Raw genomic sequence first — 21,067 nt, forward strand, 5'->3', positions numbered from 1 at the left:
GCAGGGGGCTCTCGAGCTGCAGGGGCCCCCCTTAGCAGAGTACACAGTGAATGGGTGGCCCCTCTACAGGTACTTTACAGGGAGGTGGGGGAGGGGCGTTAAGTTGTGTTACGCCACTGGGCAGAACAATTACCCTTTCTCTGCCCTATTGCTCAGCCTGGGTGTGAATCTCCAAACTGTGGGCTCAAGATGCAACCCACTGACCCTTCCTCTACCCTCTTGCTGTGGCTGTGCGTGAATCCCCCTGCTGTGGGCTTCAGGGGTAGCACACTGTCCCTTTCTCTACCCTCTTGCTGTGGCAGGGTGTGCGTCTTCCTGCAGTGGTCTTCAAGTTTGCACACACACACTGCCCTCTTCCATGCCTCCATTATCCCATTCAATCCAATTAACAGACTTGTATGCCCACTGCTCAGATTAACTCATATGTTTCTTATACTAATCCACCTCTATTCCTTTTTGGGTTCCGGAGGAGGATGCTACTTGCCAAAAAGTGATTCAACGCTTCGTAAGGGGTAGTAAGCACTATATAAATACAATTACAATTACACTGCCACTTTTTATGACCCTTTTGCCTTCTAAGGGCAAGGATCTCCACGCTTCCATGGACAAGATGGGGGCAGAACATCCATGTCACCATGGTAGACCTCAGCAAAGGTCGAAAAGACTCTAAGGCCCTCATTTTGAATTCGGCGGACGGAAGAGCCCATCCGCCAAAGTACCCAAGAGTAGGTTGCTGCCAGTGCAGCTGCCTCCCTGCTGACCCCATTACGAGTTTTCCGCTGGGTCAGCGGGCGGAAAACGGCCTACAGCATTGTCTCTGGCTTATAATAGAGCCAGCAGCAATGCTGTAGTGTGTGGGGTGCACCAGCACCCGTCGGGGGCTGGCAAGGGGGCCCCTGCACTGCCCATGCCAAGTGCGTGGGCAGTGCAGGGCTCTCACGGGGGCACCCTGCACCCTGTCTCTGCCAGCTGTTTCATGGCGGTGCTACTGCCATGAAACTGAAGGTGGAGATGGGAGTCGTAATCCCCTGGGCAGCGCTGCTTGCATCTCGGCTGTGGCAGATTAGGACCGCCAGCACCGCCACACCGTCGTGGTGACGAAAAGTGGCAGTGCTGGCGGTCCAACCGCGGCGCTACAGCCATGATCGTAAAGGGATGGTCAGACCACTGCATTGGCGGTGGTCCGACCGCCACCGCAACCCTGGCGGTCATTTACGCCAGGGTCGTAATAAGGCCCTAAATTTCTATGAGAGGCATGAAAAGCCTTGGGGAGCACCAAGCCAGTGGTCTGGCTCTCGGAGCAAAAGCACGAGCTGAGCCATAAAAGATGTAAATCAGGCAACAAAAGTAATGATAAAAGACTTTAAAATGAAAATATATGTAAAGTTTTCAACATTTCTCAGTGTATTTCATGAATTAAATTAGGGAAAGTGATTTGTTTTTAAAACATGAAACATTCAGGAATAGCCTGTGCCCTGACATCATTACTCAAAACGCGTCAGTTTGTCATATTCTTTGTTTACATAGCCTCCATTGTTATTAAATGTGAAATAATAATATTTTATATTAGCCTTCTGCAAGGTAAGCTTTTGGGAAGAGTACAGATCCTATACTGAAATGTGCTGTCAAACTGGATAGCTAGGGACAATGATGCATAGTGAAATAGAGTGATGGGCCATGGGTCACACAGTTTGCTCAAGCGGAGAAGCTGGGATTTGAATCCAGGAATGCACATTGTGCAGTTCTAACACTGGAGTGTTATAGCCTTCTCGCTTCCGTTTAACACCAAAGATCAGGACTTTGTGTTCAGCTCTAGAATTACTGTTATTCAATTAGTGTTAGTGTATGGAGTTCAGTAAATACACTTATTACACACAAAGAAATAGACACTAACCACACATGTAAACATGTGTGTAGTCATAAGACTTAAAAGGTGTGCTTTTCTGTTTGGAATGTTTTCACACACACACAGAAGATCCAACATAGTGAGAGAACACTCCTGCCTGAAATCATGCTTCACTTCCGAAGTGTCACCTTGGCGAGCTGAAACTCAAGGAGCAAACTCCGAGACCCCCTACATTTTTTGCTAATTATATAATTGAGGTCATTGATGTGTTGAGCTTCTCGTAAAATCCTTTTTTTCTCAAGTCAGCCAAGCAACCAGTAATATTAACATAAAAATAGAATCTTCTGCCTTCCTTTATTCTGCTAGCTTGCATGTCTCAAGGAAACAATCTGTTTAGGAGAGGCTGAAACCTATGACCATGTTTATATAACTGACAAAATAAAAAGGTTTTGGAGCCTTCATAGAGAGTTTGTTCCTCAGGTTATAGCCCTTCAAGGAGGCTTAGGGGATGTGCATCATGTCTTCAGAGAGACATGTTGTGTCTTCACTTTCCACTTTAAAGTCTAGAGGTGATGGGGGATATAGACCCCTGCACCCCCTCCAAAGTCTGGGGTTGGGCAGTAAATCTCTCAGTCCCCGACAATTTCTACCCAATGATCTGAGTGTACATTTCAGGGGAAACGTTTCTGCAATGAGGGCCGACATGTTTAAATCAGGTACCCCGACTTCCGACTCAAGACTTGCACAGTGGACTGGATCCCTTGGTGTTAGTTAGGACCAGAATGTTGAAAAGTGAGAGATAAATAAAGGAGAGTAGATGGGGCATCATATATAAGGAGTGTAAATACAGAACTGGAGAGAAAGCACTACAGAAAGGAGGAGACAGTGTAGCAGCTAGAGCAGTGCCTAATTTGTGCCAGTGGTTTCTGGTGCTGGGAACGCCACTTATTTTTGAGAGTCTGCACTTATTCTTCTGCCTCAGGCATTTCCTGCGAGCAAAAGACACATATGAAGAAGATGGAGGAAGAGGAAAACAAAAAAAGCATCATAAAGCGAGAAGGCAGAAAGCTGCAAGAGTGAGCTGAAGGGGCAGGGAATGGCTGTAAATGAATTAAAGAGGCCCACGATAGCTTCAGGATTACACTGCCTCACTATTCCGTGCTCTCACATTTAATTTCAGCAGCTGCTAGTTTCAGAGGAGAGCTTTGGGCACTGGCACATTTGTATTTACAAATTAAGCACTGAGCTAGCGTACAATGTAGGTGTACAGTATGAGGTCGAGAGAGGTAAGGAAGGGGGTATCAATAATGATTAGGACAAGGAGGACACACCTAGGGTGGAGGGGGAAAAAGAACCAGGATGGAAAGGTGAATTATGAACTGTTGGGGTGTAAATAAGGAAGTATACTGGTTGTGGAATCTACAGAGCACGAAAGACAATATGTAAAACAAAGTATTAATAGAAAGAAGTAGGAAAGAGTTTGATGCTAGAGGTGGGAGCTTTATAAATAGGAAGATGTAAATAGGAAGAGACAGTGTGTGGCGTGAACAATCTCTTGTCACATCTCAAACATTGACTTGTGTTTCTGTAACTGGGATGTCCAGAACCCACAAGAGATCCATAATCCTCTTGCTACTAAATACTTTGTAAGCTTAAAGGAGACAAATTACCTTGATTGTAGTGGCTTTCAACACTAGAAGGCAGCTGTTGTAACAAAACCAGGGGCAGTGTAATTATGACATAAGAACATTAAATACATACATCGACACAGAAATATCACATCAAGTGAAAAATATAAATCTAATTACTTATAAAGCTCTCGCTTTTCTTAGGCCCATGCATTAGCAGCTCTTCTAGCCTATCTTTTTAGGTCGAGCGTGCAAGTGCTTTGACCTCTTATAAGTATTGTGGGCTTTTAACCACACCCACCTCATGCCCATCACTTTCATTCGTTTGTGGGTTTGCTTTCAAAAATCCTTTGTCATCATTGGTAAATGCTTTACGTTTGTCCTGCCTTGGGGCTGTTTGGTTTCCACCTTGAACACCGACCCTGTTTCATGGAAAATTGCACGATTGCTGATATGTTTGACTGCGAGCGAACTTCTTTTTCCTTTTGTGTCTCTCCTTCGTGCTCATGCTCATGGCGCTTTGAATTGGCTCACTTGTGTCAACTGTTCTACTTTTCATTTTCAATTTATGTGGCAAGAAAAGTCCAGTTAGGTATTTACAATGCCCATAACTCTAACTGGAGGAAGTACAAGACCCATTACATTGCAAATGCTTGTTTCCTTTGCATTCTCGTACTTGTAGTCAGCCATGCTTGTCCCATTATACATTTAGGGCTGCAAATACCAGAATGCAAACAACGAAGCAGGACTGAATTAGTTATTCCTGCAGTAATAAAAGAAACTTGATAGCTCTGTTCTTACAACACACTACTTCTAGGGCAAATGTTTAGATGCAGGGAAATGATATAGGTCCAACGGGAACACAGCCCATATTGTTTGATGTGCAGATGTATCACGAGGTTAAAATAGGCTGGAAATATTGGGACCTACATACACATGTTTTTTTTTAATCCTACCAAACCAGTTCCCATAATTGTTTGTTAAAAAAACAACAGTTCCTGAACATTCAATGCCAACTTTGATTTGCCTCAGCCCATACAGATGTTCACAGGTTTCTGCCAGTCAAAAGCCTGCTATGCGAGTGACTCCACCCATACAGTAACAGTAATGGGCCGCTACTGTGCCTTATTAACACCTCCCTTTGTCTCCATAAAACCAGTGCTTAATTTGTGCTTGTTGTTTCCGGTGTGGGGCACCAGCACTTATATTTGAGGGCCAGTGCTTATTTTTCTGCGTCAAGTATTTATTGAGAACAAAAGACACATATGGGAAAGATGGAGGAAGAGGAAAAAGTGTCACAATGGAAGAAAGCAGAATGCTACAAAAGTGAGCTGAAGGGGCAGGGAGTGGCTGTAAATGGATTGAAAAGGCCCAAGATGGCTTCAGGATTACGCTGCCTCAGTATTTTGTAGTCGCACATTTAATTGAAGCAGGCTTCAGAGGAGGGCTTTGGGCACCCGCACCTTTTTGTTTACAATATAAGCACTGCATAAACCAGCCTGCCGCAAACCCAGGGTCTTCGTCGTAGTGTTCATTAAAGCCCCACCCCAGTCTCTATAACAACAGGTTGTGTTTCCTCCTTTAGGAGAGCGAGCTGCTCACCTTTAACATCTCCCACCACCAGTCGTGGTGGAGCGAACATGGTCCTGGCTGCCAGCGTAAGGAGGAGTCCCTGGCTGCCATAAAAGGGGTGGATGCCCAGTCCTACATCTCCATCGTCAACTGTGTGGTGGAGTACCAGTACATCGAGGTCCTGCATAGCGCCTTCCAGATCCTCATAGCGGTAAGATGTCAGTCTTTTTGTGTGGGAATCCCGCAGGCTGGCTCAGTAAATGCGTCTCTCTCAGTGCCACTGGAAATACGCTTTATCAACAAATTTATGGTGTTCCTTTTTCGAATCCCTTAAATTCGTATCCTAGTAATCTTGTAAATTTGGTTCAAGTAATTTTAGAAATGTGAGAGTGTGATTACCTCGATAGAGTCTAGTTTTAGTATGCAGCAAGCTGTACAGCATAATACATAGGTTAGATAGTGGACATTAAAGCTATAGTAATTGTGGTGCAAGTAAGTTTTGTCTCATAAGAGTGTGAGAAGCTGGTTAGAGTCAAGTTATAGTACATGGTAAATACGTTCTGGAACATAGGTTGGATAGTTTCTCAGTAAAGCTAAAGTTAATGTAAGTTTGGTGTATGCAAGAATTGTCACATAAGATTCTGAGTATGACAGTAGGCTCAAGTTATGGTATGCAGTAAATAACAAGTTCTGGTACATAGGTTGGAGAGTACCTCGGTAAAGCTAAAATTATGGTACCATGGAGGGTGAGCCTCATGTTTGCAACGATTTATTCTGTGTTGGACAATTTTAGATGATGAGTTCCTCTGTAAGGTGTACGTTGGTAAAAGAGACCAAAAAGTGCCTCAGTTAGGAGTGAGCACTCGTAGATAGGAGTGGAATGCAATATGTCAGTATTTCTGTGAAAGTGGGTAATGTTATACGTACATGGATGGATATATCCTTAAAGATGCAATAATTGAATGCATGAGTTGATGCTTCCATAAGGAGTGAATTACATTAATGAAGAAGATGATGGCTAAAGGAAGGTCTGAGATGTAGTATAGACAAAGGTATGGTATGTAATAGGTTGACTACCAAGTAAGGTATGAGAAATGGTATGTAGGATCTCAAGTACTTTGGTTAGAGTCGTGTAGCATGCAGGAGAATAGCAATGTCTCTTTCTGGGCTGTGTTATGGTATATAGAATGTTTAGTGTTGCAACAAAAGTGTCAGTTATGGTATGTCAGAATTAAGCACCATTGGCGAAGAGCATCTAGTGCTATATTTGAAGGTTGGAACACCAACTAGGAGTGGGTTATGGTATGCAAGAAGGGGAGATACTCTATAGAGACAACCTTATAGCAGTTAAGAGTATGAACGCATATTAGCAAACGAGTTATTATATGTATGTGATAGGATAAGTGCATGCACAAGGTTTGAGTAATGTCATGTTAGGTGTAAGGCGTGACACAATATGTAGAAAGTTGAGAACTTCAGTGAGGAGAGACTTATGATGTGTTTGAGGGCCACTGTCTCAGTAAAGAGTGAGAAATATTATTTAGGCAGGTGAGTGGTTCTGTAAAGACAAAGGTGATGGTGTGTGGATGGGTGATAGTCCTAGTAAAGGCTGATCAGTGGTTTGTAGAAGGAGGGGCACCTCATGAAGATGTGAGTACTGAAATGGAAGAGTGTGAGGGATTCTAAGCAAAATGAATACTTTTAGGAACTAGATAATGTGTATAAATGGTGTTTACCGAAATAAGCCCATCATTAAGGAGTGTCCAATGGCACAAAGGTGGGTGAGGGGCTCCAAAGGGTACCCCATTTTGTGTGGGTAGGTGGGGGTCCATTTATGAATGAGTTAAATGAAACAGGACGACTGCCTCAATAGGGAGTGAGTAATGTACTTAGAAGGGTGAGAAGAGCGGTAGTGAGTGAATAATGTTAAAGGGATAGAGCCTCCGTAAGGAGTGAGTTATTGTGTACTAAAGTAGAGTGCCTCATAAGGAGTGAGTGGCATTACACTGGGAGAGGAGTTCCTCTGTAAAGAGTGAGTTACCAAACATAGGAAGAACAGACCCTCCATAAGGAGTGAATACTTATATGAAGTAAGTTGAATGTTTCAGTATAGATTGAGAAATGATATCTAGTAAGAGCAAAACATCAGTGAGTAAAGACTAAATGTATGTAGTAGTGTCAGTACCTACGTAAGGAGTGGCTACTAGGCTGTAGGAAGATGAGTGCTTCCGGAAGGTGTTAGATTGTTATGTAGGTGGCGAGTGAGTTCCGGTAATGATCACACTATGGTAATTTTTACTCTTTCCCCCGCTTGTTTTGTAGCTCGTTGGATTTGTGTATGCCTGTTACGTCATCAGCGCCATCACCGAGGAGGAGGACAGCTGTAAGTACCACCCATCACCTCATCCCTTCACGAGCTATGGGGTCTCCTACAAACAGGTCAGGCTCTTTCAGTACAGTATAGTAAAGGCAATCCAGACAAGGCAGAAAGAGAGGCCTCTGGGTCCCAGACTCTTCCAGAACTATAAGAGGGGTGGTCTTCTGTACAGACAGATTATTTCAGAATATTGGGGGCAGGGTTTGGGTACATCTAGCCTCTTTCAAAACCATGAGTATAGAGTTCTGGTTCAGGCAGACACAGCATCTCTGTGGGGTACTGAAAATCTTCAGGGAGTTGGGTGACCAGACTTGATGGCAGTTATAAGAAATCAGGCAGTGATTGCAGGCACTTTTTTGTCAACATTTGCATTCTTAAGCAGAAAACAGAATCAAGTTGGAATTGAAAATTTACCCAAGTACCAAATTCTGAGACCTGGTGCTGCTGGGTTCCAGACATGCCATATAAGGGTTCTATTTGATAAATGGCCTGATACACCTGTAATAATAGCCTTAACACACACAGACAATCTTCCTGAGTTATTTGTTAACTCAATGCAGGATACTGGGGCCAGAATTAATTATTCTAGTCAGCATCTCTCCTTGAGTTAAATAAAACGAGATAAACTCTTCAGAATTGGGGGGAAATGGCAAAACCTGGAATTTCCAAGCAGTTTAACACAGTTTTTCCCCAATTCGTGGATATTACCACCTCTTTTGAGCAGGTGTAAGTATCTGCAAGGATGTTGGTGCAGATCAGGGGTTGTAGGGCCAGGGTCGGAGAGGGGATCTGGGTGGTGAGGAGACTGCCATTTACCTTTGGAGAGCCTTGTCTACTCACCAGACCCCAAGTTGTTAAACAGAGCATACCCCGACACCCAGGGATACCTATCTGGCTTCTCTTAATGGGGGGGCCTTACTGTTTTACACCCTGCCCCCAATCCCCCACACCGAAAGGTAACAACGCCATGGTGACCAAAACACTTGTAAAAACCCTTTTGACATTTCACATGTTAACCTTAAGCAAGGGCTGAACTGGCACCATGTTTGTAAATGCATGAACACTGAATCAAAGGGAACAGATATCAATGACAATCCTGGTCTTGCCCATGTGAAGGGGTGAGTGTGTGACAACCTAGAGTGCAAGAATGAACAAACTCTTCTACAAGGCATGGGAGTCCTTGCTGTTGGTCGGGTAACTATCCTTGACTAGATCAGTTCTTCTCTTAACTAGTTACTGGAAAAATAGTGGTGCTTGTCTCGGACCCCTGCACTCAACATGCTACACATTCACAGAAACGGATCAAACTAGTGGGGTGACAGGGAATGTTCATCATGGGCAAGAGGAAAGTAATTTATTTCAATTATCTGTTGAATGGGGACATACCGTGCATTCTCCAGAGAGTGGAAAACCAGCTATTTTTAAAAACCAACCAGTCAAATAGATCTGTTTTGTGAAGTTTAAAATGTGTGTGGGCGCTGCAAACTAGTAGTTCAAAGATCAATTTGCAAAAGGACATAATAAAAAATGTTTACGCTTAAGGCAGTGACAGCATAAAAGCTGTAAAACACGCTACCTGAGGATGTATAACATATATTACGTGCGTTATGTACGAACAGCTCTGAGCATCAGCCCACTTGTCTGAATGTTTTGCCTGCTGAGTGGTCCACCTCCAAGACTCTATGAACCGGATGAAGCTGAAAGTGATAGATGGATGGATTTTATCAGTTCTGCCCTGAAGTCTGGCATGAATGACAGCAGTGAACTGAAGCCTGAAGTCTCCAGTCTGTCACAGGCCACTCAAAAGTTCCCCTTCCCTGGGTATGTCATCCAGCAGTACGCCAGGGGAGCAGGCACTTCCTTGCCTCTTCCTTGGCTTATTCCAGCGTGTGTAGAGTCTACTGACCCCAACTCAGTGGACTCATGCTTATCACTGCTCCTTCGGGCAGTATACCAGCACCCCAAGTTCATAATTTCTCAGCACCTTTGAAAATTTGCAAAGGATCTTTTCAGTATGACCATCCCACAGAGTCACAGGACTGAAAAAAATGTTCTTGCCCAGCTCCACAGTCATGTGTCTGTGAACTTTAACCCTTATCCAATCAGTTCCAATCCCTTGTAACACTGCAGAACAATATCAAAATTGTTAAAAGTAGAAACTGTCCTAATCCACTTAAAGGAAAGAATGAGTAATCCTTCCCTAGTCTGCAAGCCTTTTTTCCTGTAACAAATGGTCATGGCAAAGGCTCGGGACACGCAGTTTGCCTGTAACATATGGTTCTGGCAGAGGCGTGAAATGTACAACCGTTACACTATGTTTGGCTTCCTCAAGGATGACCAGATTTTAAAAACCAAAAGCTGGGACATTGCAGAAACACAGAAGTAGGACTACAACCGTGCATTAAACGAAGAAGGTAGAATGACTTAACAGCAGTAAACAACATAGAAAACACAGATAATGAGGTAGAAAGGGAAATAAAAGCAGCTAGTATCATCTGTTTTAATTAAACTGCATTTTGCCTGGGGCTGCTAACTCTGCACTGGTGCACATGAAAATTCTTATTCCTTTTTGTTCAGTCAACTGTCTCTGAAAAGTGGGACATGTGCTGAATTTATTTCAATTTGCTAGGACAGACTGTGAAAAAAATATTACTTTCCCGACAGATCTGGGACACCTGGTTACCCTAGATTTTCTGGTATTTTACTGGATGGGGGGCACATTTTTCTTTAGCAAAATTTGAGTATAGTCATATGAGGGTTTCAGTACACAGAGGCTATTAAGGAACAAAGACATGAGAGGTCCACACACTCACAGGCTCTTATGGAGGAAGGTGAGGAGAGGCTTCCTCAAGGACCCACCCATTTAGACTGTTGAGATGTAAAGATTCACCTTGAAGCAGGTTTTCTGGGTTAAGTCTCCCTTTAATCTGCAGCAATTACAGACAAAGGAATCACGCTCTGAACATTTGTTAGGCCACTTCCACGCATCTCTTCTCTCCTGCTCTCCTCCTCATTCCAAACCCCATGACACCGGCAACATTCCTTTGCATGGCTAAAGAATGGGAGATGAACAGCAAACAGCAAATCACAACTTCAACCCACCTGAAAACAAACATTGGCAAAGCCAGTAGGTCTCACCTATGAGAGCTTTGACAATGTTTTGCAGCCATGCTGTGCAGCAGTGTGGGTGCTATGTACTAATTTAAACTAATTTAAAAAAGTGCCATGACACAGCCAGGGTTAATGCACTTTTTTTAAGTGCATTAGCACTGGATACCTCATAGTTCTTTTTTATTATTATTGTTATCCATGCTGTACAGCAGCCACACTGCCATACAGCATGGTTGCAAATCATTGCCAAAGTTGGCAAAGCCCATGCTGTTCAGCATGAACAAAAGGCAATGGCAGAGTTGATAGTCTCAAAGGCGAGACCTATTAGCTTTGCCAATGTTTGTTACATCTCAGCATAACACAGCTGTAATTCTAGGCAAATAAGTTAATATCCCCCAACATGAAAAAGAAAACAATATGGCATTTGGCAAAACAGCCTATCACATACAAAAGTATTTGTGCCCATGTCTATGTCTTAGTGAAATACATTTCGAAGCAGATAACTTCTGTTGTCACAATAAACATCCATTTCAAAGAAGAAAGGGCTTCTTTGAAGTGTGTGGCACAGTAAAACATAACTACAAATGACAAGAGGTTTAAAAAGGACAACAGGGAAGAAGAAAATTAAAAGTAGTGACTCTATCACAGTAAGATCAGCAGGACAGATTTCAAGCTGAATCAGTCAGTACATGGTCCATGCTCCATCAGAAAGAAGAGAAAGTAAAGTCAGCATGAGCTGGCCATTTAGAAGGCAGCAAATAGGAGTGACAATGAAGCTAACGCATGGTAAGCAATGGGTGAGCTGCAACCCCTTGTTATATACAATATCTCTTGCAAACGAAAGCGCATGCTACTCATGCGCTGTTGCACGTGAGGCCTTAAAATGAAATGAAAGGCCTTTAGAGCATGCACATTATTTAGGAACATTGGACCTAAGGGCATGATGGGCATTGAGGAACAATGGTAAAAGACAGGGGATGCATGTGGTGCATTACTTAAATGGTGGGTGGTGGAATAGATAACTCTAGGATTTAATCCTGTCTTCCCAGCTTCAGCAAATGGCGGGATCCTAGACATATCATGTTGCCTTCTTTATATATCCAGTGATTAGAAAGAAGCTAAACCCAGCATTAATTCCTTCTGAAAAGAGTAGATTTAAAGTTAGGGCTGACAGTTGTGGCCATAAAAACTCAAGTGTACTGGTCTGTGTGTGTGTTTTTTTTAAATCGATAACATCGGCCAATCACTTTGAAAATAAATGAGTCCAAGTAAAAGCTGAAGAAAGGTGGCCAACTGGCAAATGATGTAGTGAGAAATGTTGCACAAATGGGCAGCCAAATTACTCAAGAAGACAAAAACACTCACCTAAAGCACATATTCCCTAACTGCCAAATAGCCTAATATCCTGTGCGCTTTGCCCAGCCAGTCCTGACTTTTTAGCCAACAAAAGCCCTGCACTGGGAGGCTTGGTAAGCCATAGTTATAATCAGAAAAAATAAAAATGCTGCTAGCTAAACACCCAGAACTGGATAAAGGGACATCACATGGACTGGTAACAAATATTGCTTCCATATTCGGTAATTTTGCCAAATATTCACATTTGATGACATTTACATGTAACCTGACAGCCTATGCATCCAGAGTCTGGGGGGTAAAAAGTTTACCTGCAGCTAAACACGGATGTTCATTCACAGAAGTATGAACTATAGAGGAAGTGACATCATGCAAACATTGACCTCCAGTGCACAATGTCATTTTCACAAAAACATAGCCTCTCACCAAACTCCTGAAGGCCGCATAAGAAATTACAGGAAGTAAACACCAAACAGCTCTATGAAGCCCTATTTTTGTTCACAGTCACTGGCCCTGCCTCTATGATTCCTGGCACCAGAAGCAGCAAGTGTAGTGCTAAGAGGAACTAAATGGCTAAAGGGGCAGCGATGGACAGACATTATTACCGACTACTCCCCAAGTCCTATCAACTTCTCAACAGCACAAAACAGGGCTGGAGTGGTCGTAGCGGGCATCAGATGTTTTCCCGGGAGACTGGAGGGGTGGGGGGCAGTTATGTTACTGGGGGCTGGTTTTGCAATGGTGCTGCAGTATCGGCCACAGTAACAAAAGCAGCAATCCAGTATAATCCACTCACTCTCTTTTCCGGCCTCCGTGCAGGGGCTGGTCTGACAAAATTGCCAGGGCTGCTTTGGGTTCCCAGTCCAGCTCTGGCAAAAACTGGCAAGTGACTGACCTTTCACCGGCGTAGCGGTCCTGTTAGGGGCGCTAAATGAAGGGGCGAAGATTCAGGGAATGTGGTTGGGGTGCGACACCCCTTAATAAATGTATTTTGTAATATACAGTTGGGTACAGGGGATTTAATTCAGGGATGGTGAGGTGCTTGTCAGATTTCACTTGGGCTGTTTACAAACACATGCAGACAAAATCATACACACGTGCGTCCCTGTTTCAAAAGTCTTAAAAATAGTTATTTTACAAAATACTGAGTTAACAGTACCTCTCTCAATCCGCACTGTTCTTCCTTCTTGTGGACCCATAAGGCCCCCCTTCTGCCATGCTTCTCGTATTATGTATTTTAACCAGCGTGATTGTTGGGAAATCTGAAGCTCACCCCACCCCCAAATCTTACTGACCAAGCTACGCCCATGACCATATTTAGGAGCAGGGCCAGCTTTAGGGCAGTGCGATTGGTGCAGCTGCACTGGGCACTGACCTGGGAGAGTAAACTTTGCACTTGTATAGCGCACTACTCACCCATTAGGGTCTCAAGGCACTGTACCCATACCGCTGTGGAACCCCTCCTGCTTTTCCCTGTGAGGCGCCCACTCCTGGACAGCCTCAGGGTGAAGCCAGGCATCCAAGCACTGTGAGGGCCGTTGTGGAGATTAAGCAAGCTATTGCCCAGTGTTACAGAGTGGGACCCATTAATTAGATTAGGCACCGAGGCGAGAATTATCTGGTCCAAGGGAATTGAGCCCAAGACCTACTGAGGTGGGAATTGAACCCTGGTCCCGGGCCAGAGCTCTGCATCAGGGTCTGCCGCTCTAACCATCGCCGACTCCAGTGGGGGCTCTGATCTAGCAATAACTTATGATTTCAAAAACACCTGCTGCGTGGTTCGTCGTGGACCAGCTTTCAGGCAGCAATAAAAATGTCAGGATAACTCTTGAGGTTAATGTTTCTGCAGGAGAGACAGATGGGAGTTTTGTTTTGTCTAGAGGCGGTTTTGACTCACCATGAAATTGCGCAGAGATTTAATATGTCTGCAGCAAAAAAATAACCTACTGTGCAGATCAAAGATCTGTATTTTATGTGAATGAGTGGACGACTGCTTTTATCACAGAGATCCTTTTGTTACTGCAGTTCATAAGATACAACCCTAACACAGAACAGAGACTGTTGAACTCTCATCAAAGAGCTGCATCCAGACTGCATAAACTAGGTTAGGACATTCTGTTTTTCCTCCGGTCTTTGATTATCTATTCCTAATGCTGGTAAAATGGGTTTGTTTAGGTGAACACCCTTATTAGTAAGGCCAGCCTCTACCAGCGCTTTAAAATAAAATAAAATAAAATGAAATGCATGTGAAAGAGGGGATGTGGAGATGAGGGACCCTTTTGCATGGTAGCAGTGAGGAAATCCGAGGAGGAGGTCATGGGGGGGACCCAAAAATGGCTCTTGCACGGGGCACCACAGGTTCTAGAGGCGGCTCTGTTTAGGAGGCACCAGCCTGACATTTGACGGACATTTCCTCGGCCCTATCTGATGTTGAGAGGCGCGGCCAGCGGGGTAAGCATTGGCTCCCTCCACCCCTTGCACCCGCCCCCACATCTCCTCAGGCCTGGCCCAGCACGTTGTTCACAGCTCCCCTCTCCCGGCGCCGAGGCTGGTACAGTAACTCTCAGTGACAAACCATCAATATTTCATGCCCGCGGCGGGGCCCCCGTCGGTGACCCGCACTAATTGGACTGGGCTTAATTTTCTTTCCATTTGCGGTTCCCTTCAAACGCTGCTTTGATTTGCAGCGAGGAATAATTATCGAGGCCGGGGCATGTTGTGCAGCTCCGGCTGGAACCGAAGATCACGTAGAATAGACCTTGTTAATAGGAATTCACCTCGCCTCCCCCTCCTGCCCCCCCACACCCGTCCTCCTCCCCCCCCCCCCCCCCCACCGTCACACCGTCCCTTGCTCGTCACACCCGGGCGATGGATGCACAGGCGCTGGTGACAGAGGAGCAATGAGGGGAGGCGGGGCTTGGGGGGTGGGGGGGGGGGGGGGGGGTCTGATCGTCCACACTGATTTTTAAAATCGGGGAACAGGTTCAGCCCGGCGGGAAGCACCAAAAGCTGTAATCGCAGAGAGAGCAGACACCGCGGAGGAGGCTGGAGCGCAAGCTTCTCTCACACACGCTGATCAGGGACAGCATTGGAGGCTCCAGTGCCAGCTTCACTCAAGTGTCACCCAAGCGTTGACAAAGCCAGCAGGCCTGGCTTATAACTGATGCTGCCTCTAAATTGATTGCTGAATTTGTGTGCATTTGTTAGGTGTTTGTATGGGCGAGTAGGTGAGTGGAAAAATGAGTCAATGGGTGGTTGAATGGATGCTTCCACTTTTACGCTCATCCAGCCACCTATCCGTTCATCAACCTGCACTCAGTGGTTCATCAGTTTACACATCCACTGACGCATTCTTGCATTCAGTGACTCACCCATCCGCAATACTGTGCACATAATCTTACCAATTAGTATTCCATTAATAAAGGTAGACTCTATTTCAAGCAAGACCAATTGTTTTTGCCAGTGATTGTTTGAATGTGACCTCTTCTCCAATGACCCCAAGTGTACTCCTTCACGTGATGCTCACTCTGCAATGAGACATGGAAAATGGAGTCCTGTGAAGACCCTGGTTGCTTGACCCCCACACAGTGGCGTAGCGTGGGGGGTGCAGGGGGGGACGGCCGCACCGGGCGCAACATCTGGGGGGGGGGGGGTGCGCTCGCACTTGCGAGTGCTAAAATCCACAGGTTAGGGGGCGCAAATTACTTGCCTTGCCCCGGGTGCTGACAACCCACGCTACGCCACTGCCCCCACACCCTTCCAATTGGCCTTCGGATTCTCCTGTTCAGCCCTTGGAATTTTTGATACAAGGCTCTACCACTAGGCAAGACTCAGGGTCCTCAAGGTTGCCTCTCCAGAGCCTAAACCCACTACAGTGTCAAGGGGCAGGTAACTTTGGCTCATCCACAGCCCATGGCGCAGCAGTCCATCCCACCCCCGCCCTCCTTGGGTGACGCACCTGCAGGTCACACTTGCACCGCCTGTGATCGGAGCTTCTCCGTGTGTCCCACTGACATTGACATGGTCTTTCAATTCCACATTTGTGGTTGGGATCACTACCTCTATGGATTTGCCACTAGATCTGCCCATTAGGCCCTCCTCAATCCCTGCCATCTTGTGCTGACTTCCTCTTCCAGGGCAGGTTAGGCAGCGATAGAACAGGTGCACAAGGCCTCAACCTAATCATTGCTTCAGTGTGCAGCATTAATTCCGACTCCGTCCTCTAAAATACTAGACATGTGGGACTGTGAGAGAGGATGCAGATCACAGCAGAATGACTTGAGTGTCTAGGCTAAACAATTACCTTACATACGCAGCCCATGCTGAGCTGTTTGAAGATTTGGGGTAGACGGCTGCAGGAGCCCAGAGTAGGTATTTAGTCAGTTGTTTCTTACGGAGCAGAATTAACTAAAACTTCTTGCACAATAACAAACAGCTACACTTCGGTCTCTGACACAGGGACAAGATGAGTCAGAACAGTAAAAAATTACAAAAAATTCGAAACACTCACAAGACGGCTCCACTGATGGCATTGGGAACTCAGTCCATGATCTCTGTAGGACATGGGCCACCTCTCCTTCAATACCCCATTATTATACTCTCTCTTGTTGCCAACTCCTTGCCTCTTTTGGGAGCCCCTGCAGTCTCAATCCTTGCTTATGGGGGTGGCGGGGAGGTTCCCTGGAGACATATTGCCTCTTCTGGGCCCCACTGAGGTCTCCACCCCTCGGGCTCCTTGGAGGCACCTACAGGCACTGACCCTGAGGGACGAAGCCCTTCAGAGAAATCACCGCTGAATCGGTACCAGCACGCTGGTGGAGCTGCGGCTGATCATAGCCCAGTCTAGGATGGGATGCACAGTAGAGATAGCCAGAGGTGGTGGTGTGACATTTCTCTTGCCTCCTAGAGACTCGCCCCTTCCCAGGATCCGGTAGGTGTGACAACCTTCCCTTGCTGTGCCACAGAGGGCACTACTGTCTAAACAACAATTGTGCCTGAATAACAAATAAATATATATATATATTCTAAACAACTAATAAACCATAAAAACCAAAAAGAAAACCTTACCTTAAAATTAGTTGTTCAGACAATTGTTATTCAGGCACAATTGTTGTTTGGACAGTAGTTGTTCAGTACTTAGTTGTAGAGACTTTTTAGTTGTTTAGCAGTAATGGTTCAGGCAAGTAGTGGTTTAGACCTAGTTGTTCAGGATGTTTCCCGTGGCAGTAGAGCTGCAAACACCACTCTTGAAAGAAGTACGTAAGAGCATCAGTACTTGCTGCTCGTCTACACAGAAGCACAGTGCAGTCAACAGCTGCGCAAACTTCCATTACTTCCTGATCCCCTCCCCAATCCTTCTGTATGTGAGACACACACACCCCACATTCATAAAGGCTGGGAATGAGAAGACAGAATTGGAGTAGGGAGATTACGGTATGTAATCGAGGCATTTCACAAAAGTACTCCATTTCACAAAAGTACTCCATGAGCTGCAACACCGCATGGTTCCTTCATGCATTGAAGTGAGACGGCATGGCAAGCATTGGTGCCAGTTTCTCCCATAAGAACAGCTGGTGCAGCACCAGCAGGTACAGTGCATGCGTAAGTTACACACTCAGCTCACTACCAGAGGAGGCTGAGCCAATAAATTAGCACGGGTAGCTAAACCAGAGCCGAGCCAAGGTTCATGCTTGGCTCTCAGAGCTTCTGCATAAGCCGAGCCCTGACAATAGTTGGCATTTAATAAGCATTAAACATCATGTGAAAATATGATAAAGTCTTTTCAAAATTCAAAAAGTGTTGTTCTTCAAATGGCGGAAGCATTTCTCCTAAAAACACGATTATATCACTGCAATGAAAGATAATTATTAAAAGTAATTTAAGGTTTTTAAACATGAAATGAAAAATATTCCTGCTACCTTCGCTACCCTGATGAGTTCATTTGTGAACTTTTTTAAAAGGCAAGTTAGTTGTCATGAGCATCCTATGTATGTCCTAGATTCTTTTTTCTATATATGAGCAACAATTTTATTATTAAAACAAAATGAAGGATTTCTGAACAACGTACTTCCTGAACTCACATATTTGAAGGTACTCTCAAATGTGATAACTAGGAAAAGGCAGGTTTGGTAAAATAAAATATTGTCTCAGTATTAATCCCAGGTTTTCTGGATTCACGTTATGCAATTCAGCCACTACATGGGCATCTCTTTCTCCTGTTTTACATCAGAGGTTTATGCTTTGTCTTTAATTCTCGACACTGAGGCTCCACAGAGAGAGATACAAAAGACACATGAAATGTGGGCTTGTTTTGGGCTCGAGGGTCCAAGAGGGCCTCACGTTGAGCCAGAGCCAGGCATCTGGCTCGAGCTTGAGTCTACCCCCCACGTTGAACAAATAGCGCAGAATGCAGAAATCTGTGATAGGGGTGCCTGGTGTCACTTTAGATATTCTTACCTTCTGGGAACTCATGCATTAATGGGCTGAAAGAGACTTGCATTTCATTGTTTTCTTGTCCAAAATGTGAGCTGCATTGCCAACCCCTTAGCTTTCAGGTAGTCATCAGGGGTCATCTCAAGATAGGCAGTGTATTGTGATTTTTGCCTCCATGGTGTCTAAAGTTCAAACACGTAACTCGGATTTTCCTAGTTAATGCATGGATTTTAAACAAAACATGTTGGAAATAGCAAGGACTACCTCTCTCTGTTTTCGACTTCTTCCGGCAATTCTGAGTTTTATGTTTGGAGCCCATCATGAGATAGGCCGCACGTTTGCCATGAGTCAGAAAATATTTGAGTAGGCAGTGTGGCGCACACATGCCATCCAGTGGCCAGTTGGAGTATGACAGGTAGTTACTGTATTAGGACACTAATATTCTTCTAAAACAACACTTTCGTTGTGGATGAGTAGAGGGCGAGGTGCCTGTACTGTCTTGAAAAAGTGGGGGAAACTCTTTTAGTTAATTTCATGAACCGTATGAAGTAATTTCTGTATTGTTTGATACATTTATTTTGGTTACATTGCATCTCATGCCCCCGTCATCCCATACCATTTTATTTTTTTTATTTTCTTTGGCTGTTGATTTCTTTCAGTTGATTTCATTGGTGGATTTGACCCATTTCCCATGTACCATGTCAATGAAAAGCACAACAACCTGTTATTCAAGCAAACATACCTGTAAGTATTTCAACCTACAGGGCCGTGATATTGGGTTGTAGTAGTAGTCATAGGTCGTGTGAGCTAATGCACCTCAGAGCTCTGGGCCTGTGGTGTCTGTGCACACAGTAACATTATTAGCGTATGTGTTGCAGTTGCATTAAGCAGGGAAAGTAGTCTGTGAGTTGGCCCTAGACGCTCTTAGTCAGCTTTCAATATTGGAATCTGTATATCTCCTCCGCCTTTCACTCATCTATCGACCATCAACACCTTCGCGTTTCTTTGCTTTCACTCATCACTTTTTTATTTTTACCTCTATCACCTGTTATTTACACCGTTCATTAGCCTTCACTTCCTCTTGGTTGTGTTCCCTAGCACCGTGACAAGTTTGTACTATTTCCCTCTCTTTGACTTTATGTCACCCTTCTTCAATTCCTCTGTGAATTTATTCTCTCATTCTCATATTCCCTGTTTGTTCACTTTCACTTCGTCTCTTGTTATTTTCAGTAATGTTCTCTTTTTGTGTATCCTTGTCCACTTGTCTCTCCCTTGTGCTTCTTTTCCTTATTTCTCTTGAATTATTTCCGTAACTCTTCTACCCCTCTTCCTAGCTTTTCTCACACTGACACATTAAAACTTTTCCTCTCTTCACCCTGCCCCGCCTTCTATCCCATGTCTTTCTGTCAGACTCAGACCTTTAAGATGTTTATCTCATCTTTCCTTCTTTGCCTCTTTTTCTCTCTGTCACACACCCACCTGCACTATTCTGCTCTCTCATCCCATCAGTCCATTTATTTATCTTTTATTTGCCTAGTATTGTGAAAAGAAAAACAAACCCCATGGGCTTCAGAGCGGTGTTTATCCGTAGACTGTTGCAAGCAGGTGTAGATGCAGAAGACTGAGGGTGGAATATCGAGTGGCCACAATATCATGACCAAATATCGCCAGATATGTTTAGATTTTCTAAACCTAACTCCACACCCAGATAACTTGATCATATGAACATATCATTAAGGTAAGCAGATGTGGTTGAAAGAAAAGCAAACCTATATATCACTATATGCATTTACCGCCTGAAAAGTTTTTTTTCAATATTTAGGTATGATATTATGGTAGCTTGATATTCCATCCTTGCTATTGCCTACAACAAATGTTGAGGTGGAGATTTTATGTACCAGGGAGGAAGCAGAGAGGAAGAAAAGATGCAACACCAGGACAAATTTAATATCATGAACATGCGAGAAGCTCATAGATAAAACAAAAGGTGGTCATGTTACACACTGAGTTTAAGTTTAACATGGTTCATCGGGAATCAGTCGTACAATTATCACGAATTGTACAAATCACTCTGAGTTTAGATTATGGGCTCAGAAGTGTAGACACAGGGTAATCTTGTTTCACATGTGGCATTGCAGGGGTCCAGCAACCATAGCAGCGCAAGACATAAAACCTCGAATACTAAACTGCATCGAGGCACCTCAAGGGACCCATTATCTTGGCTTTAAAAAAGGTGGGTCCTGCAGGAGAGCAAATATTGGGAATTCACACACGAGGTCTCCTCTGACCTTCCCGACTCGGAATGCTTTAAGGCCCACACAATGCAGGTTTCCGAGGCCAATTTTTCATAAATGTTCACATTTGTTCACATTCCTACCACACTTCTGGGAAAGGATGCACCTCCTGGGATAGACACGTTTCAGTCCAATATACTTTGTCATGTTGTTTGCTTGCCTACATGCTCTCTCTCACTCTTCACTGGATCTCTCTGTTCTTTTTCCCCATCTCTTCCTCTCCACTTCTCTTTTGTCTGTTAGTATCGTCGTCTTTTTTGTCTCCCTTTTCCTTTCTTCCTCTCTCTGGCATCTCCCCATATTTTCCTGCTCTTTTGTCTCTCTCTCTCTCTTTTCACTTGTCTCTCTCACACACTACTTCTCTTTTTTTTGGTTTCTCCTTAGTCTCTTCTTCTGTCTTTATCTCTCTCTCCCTTTCTTGTCTCTCTTCCTATCCACCTCCCTCATTCTTTCC

General features: G+C 44.5%; 1 protein-coding gene across 2 annotated transcripts in view; it reads left to right on the forward strand.

Annotated features, from left to right (window-relative positions):
* The window catches only part of NKAIN4 (sodium/potassium transporting ATPase interacting 4), a 149,870-nt gene that overhangs the window by 125,929 nt on the left and 2,874 nt on the right, over positions 1 to 21,067 (forward strand). The window contains exons 4-6 of one of the 2 annotated variants that reach the window (XM_069243188.1): positions 5,060 to 5,257; positions 7,369 to 7,429; positions 18,979 to 19,063. In XM_069243188.1, coding sequence (XP_069099289.1) covers positions 5,060 to 5,257; positions 7,369 to 7,429; positions 18,979 to 19,063 — 344 coding nt within the window. The remainder of the gene's footprint in view (positions 1 to 5,059; positions 5,258 to 7,368; positions 7,430 to 18,978; positions 19,064 to 21,067) is intronic. The other variant, XM_069243190.1, reaches the window with a different exon arrangement.

The sequence above is a fragment of the Pleurodeles waltl genome, chromosome 7 (assembly GCF_031143425.1).
Source record: "Pleurodeles waltl isolate 20211129_DDA chromosome 7, aPleWal1.hap1.20221129, whole genome shotgun sequence".
Taxonomy (NCBI): domain Eukaryota; kingdom Metazoa; phylum Chordata; class Amphibia; order Caudata; family Salamandridae; genus Pleurodeles; species Pleurodeles waltl.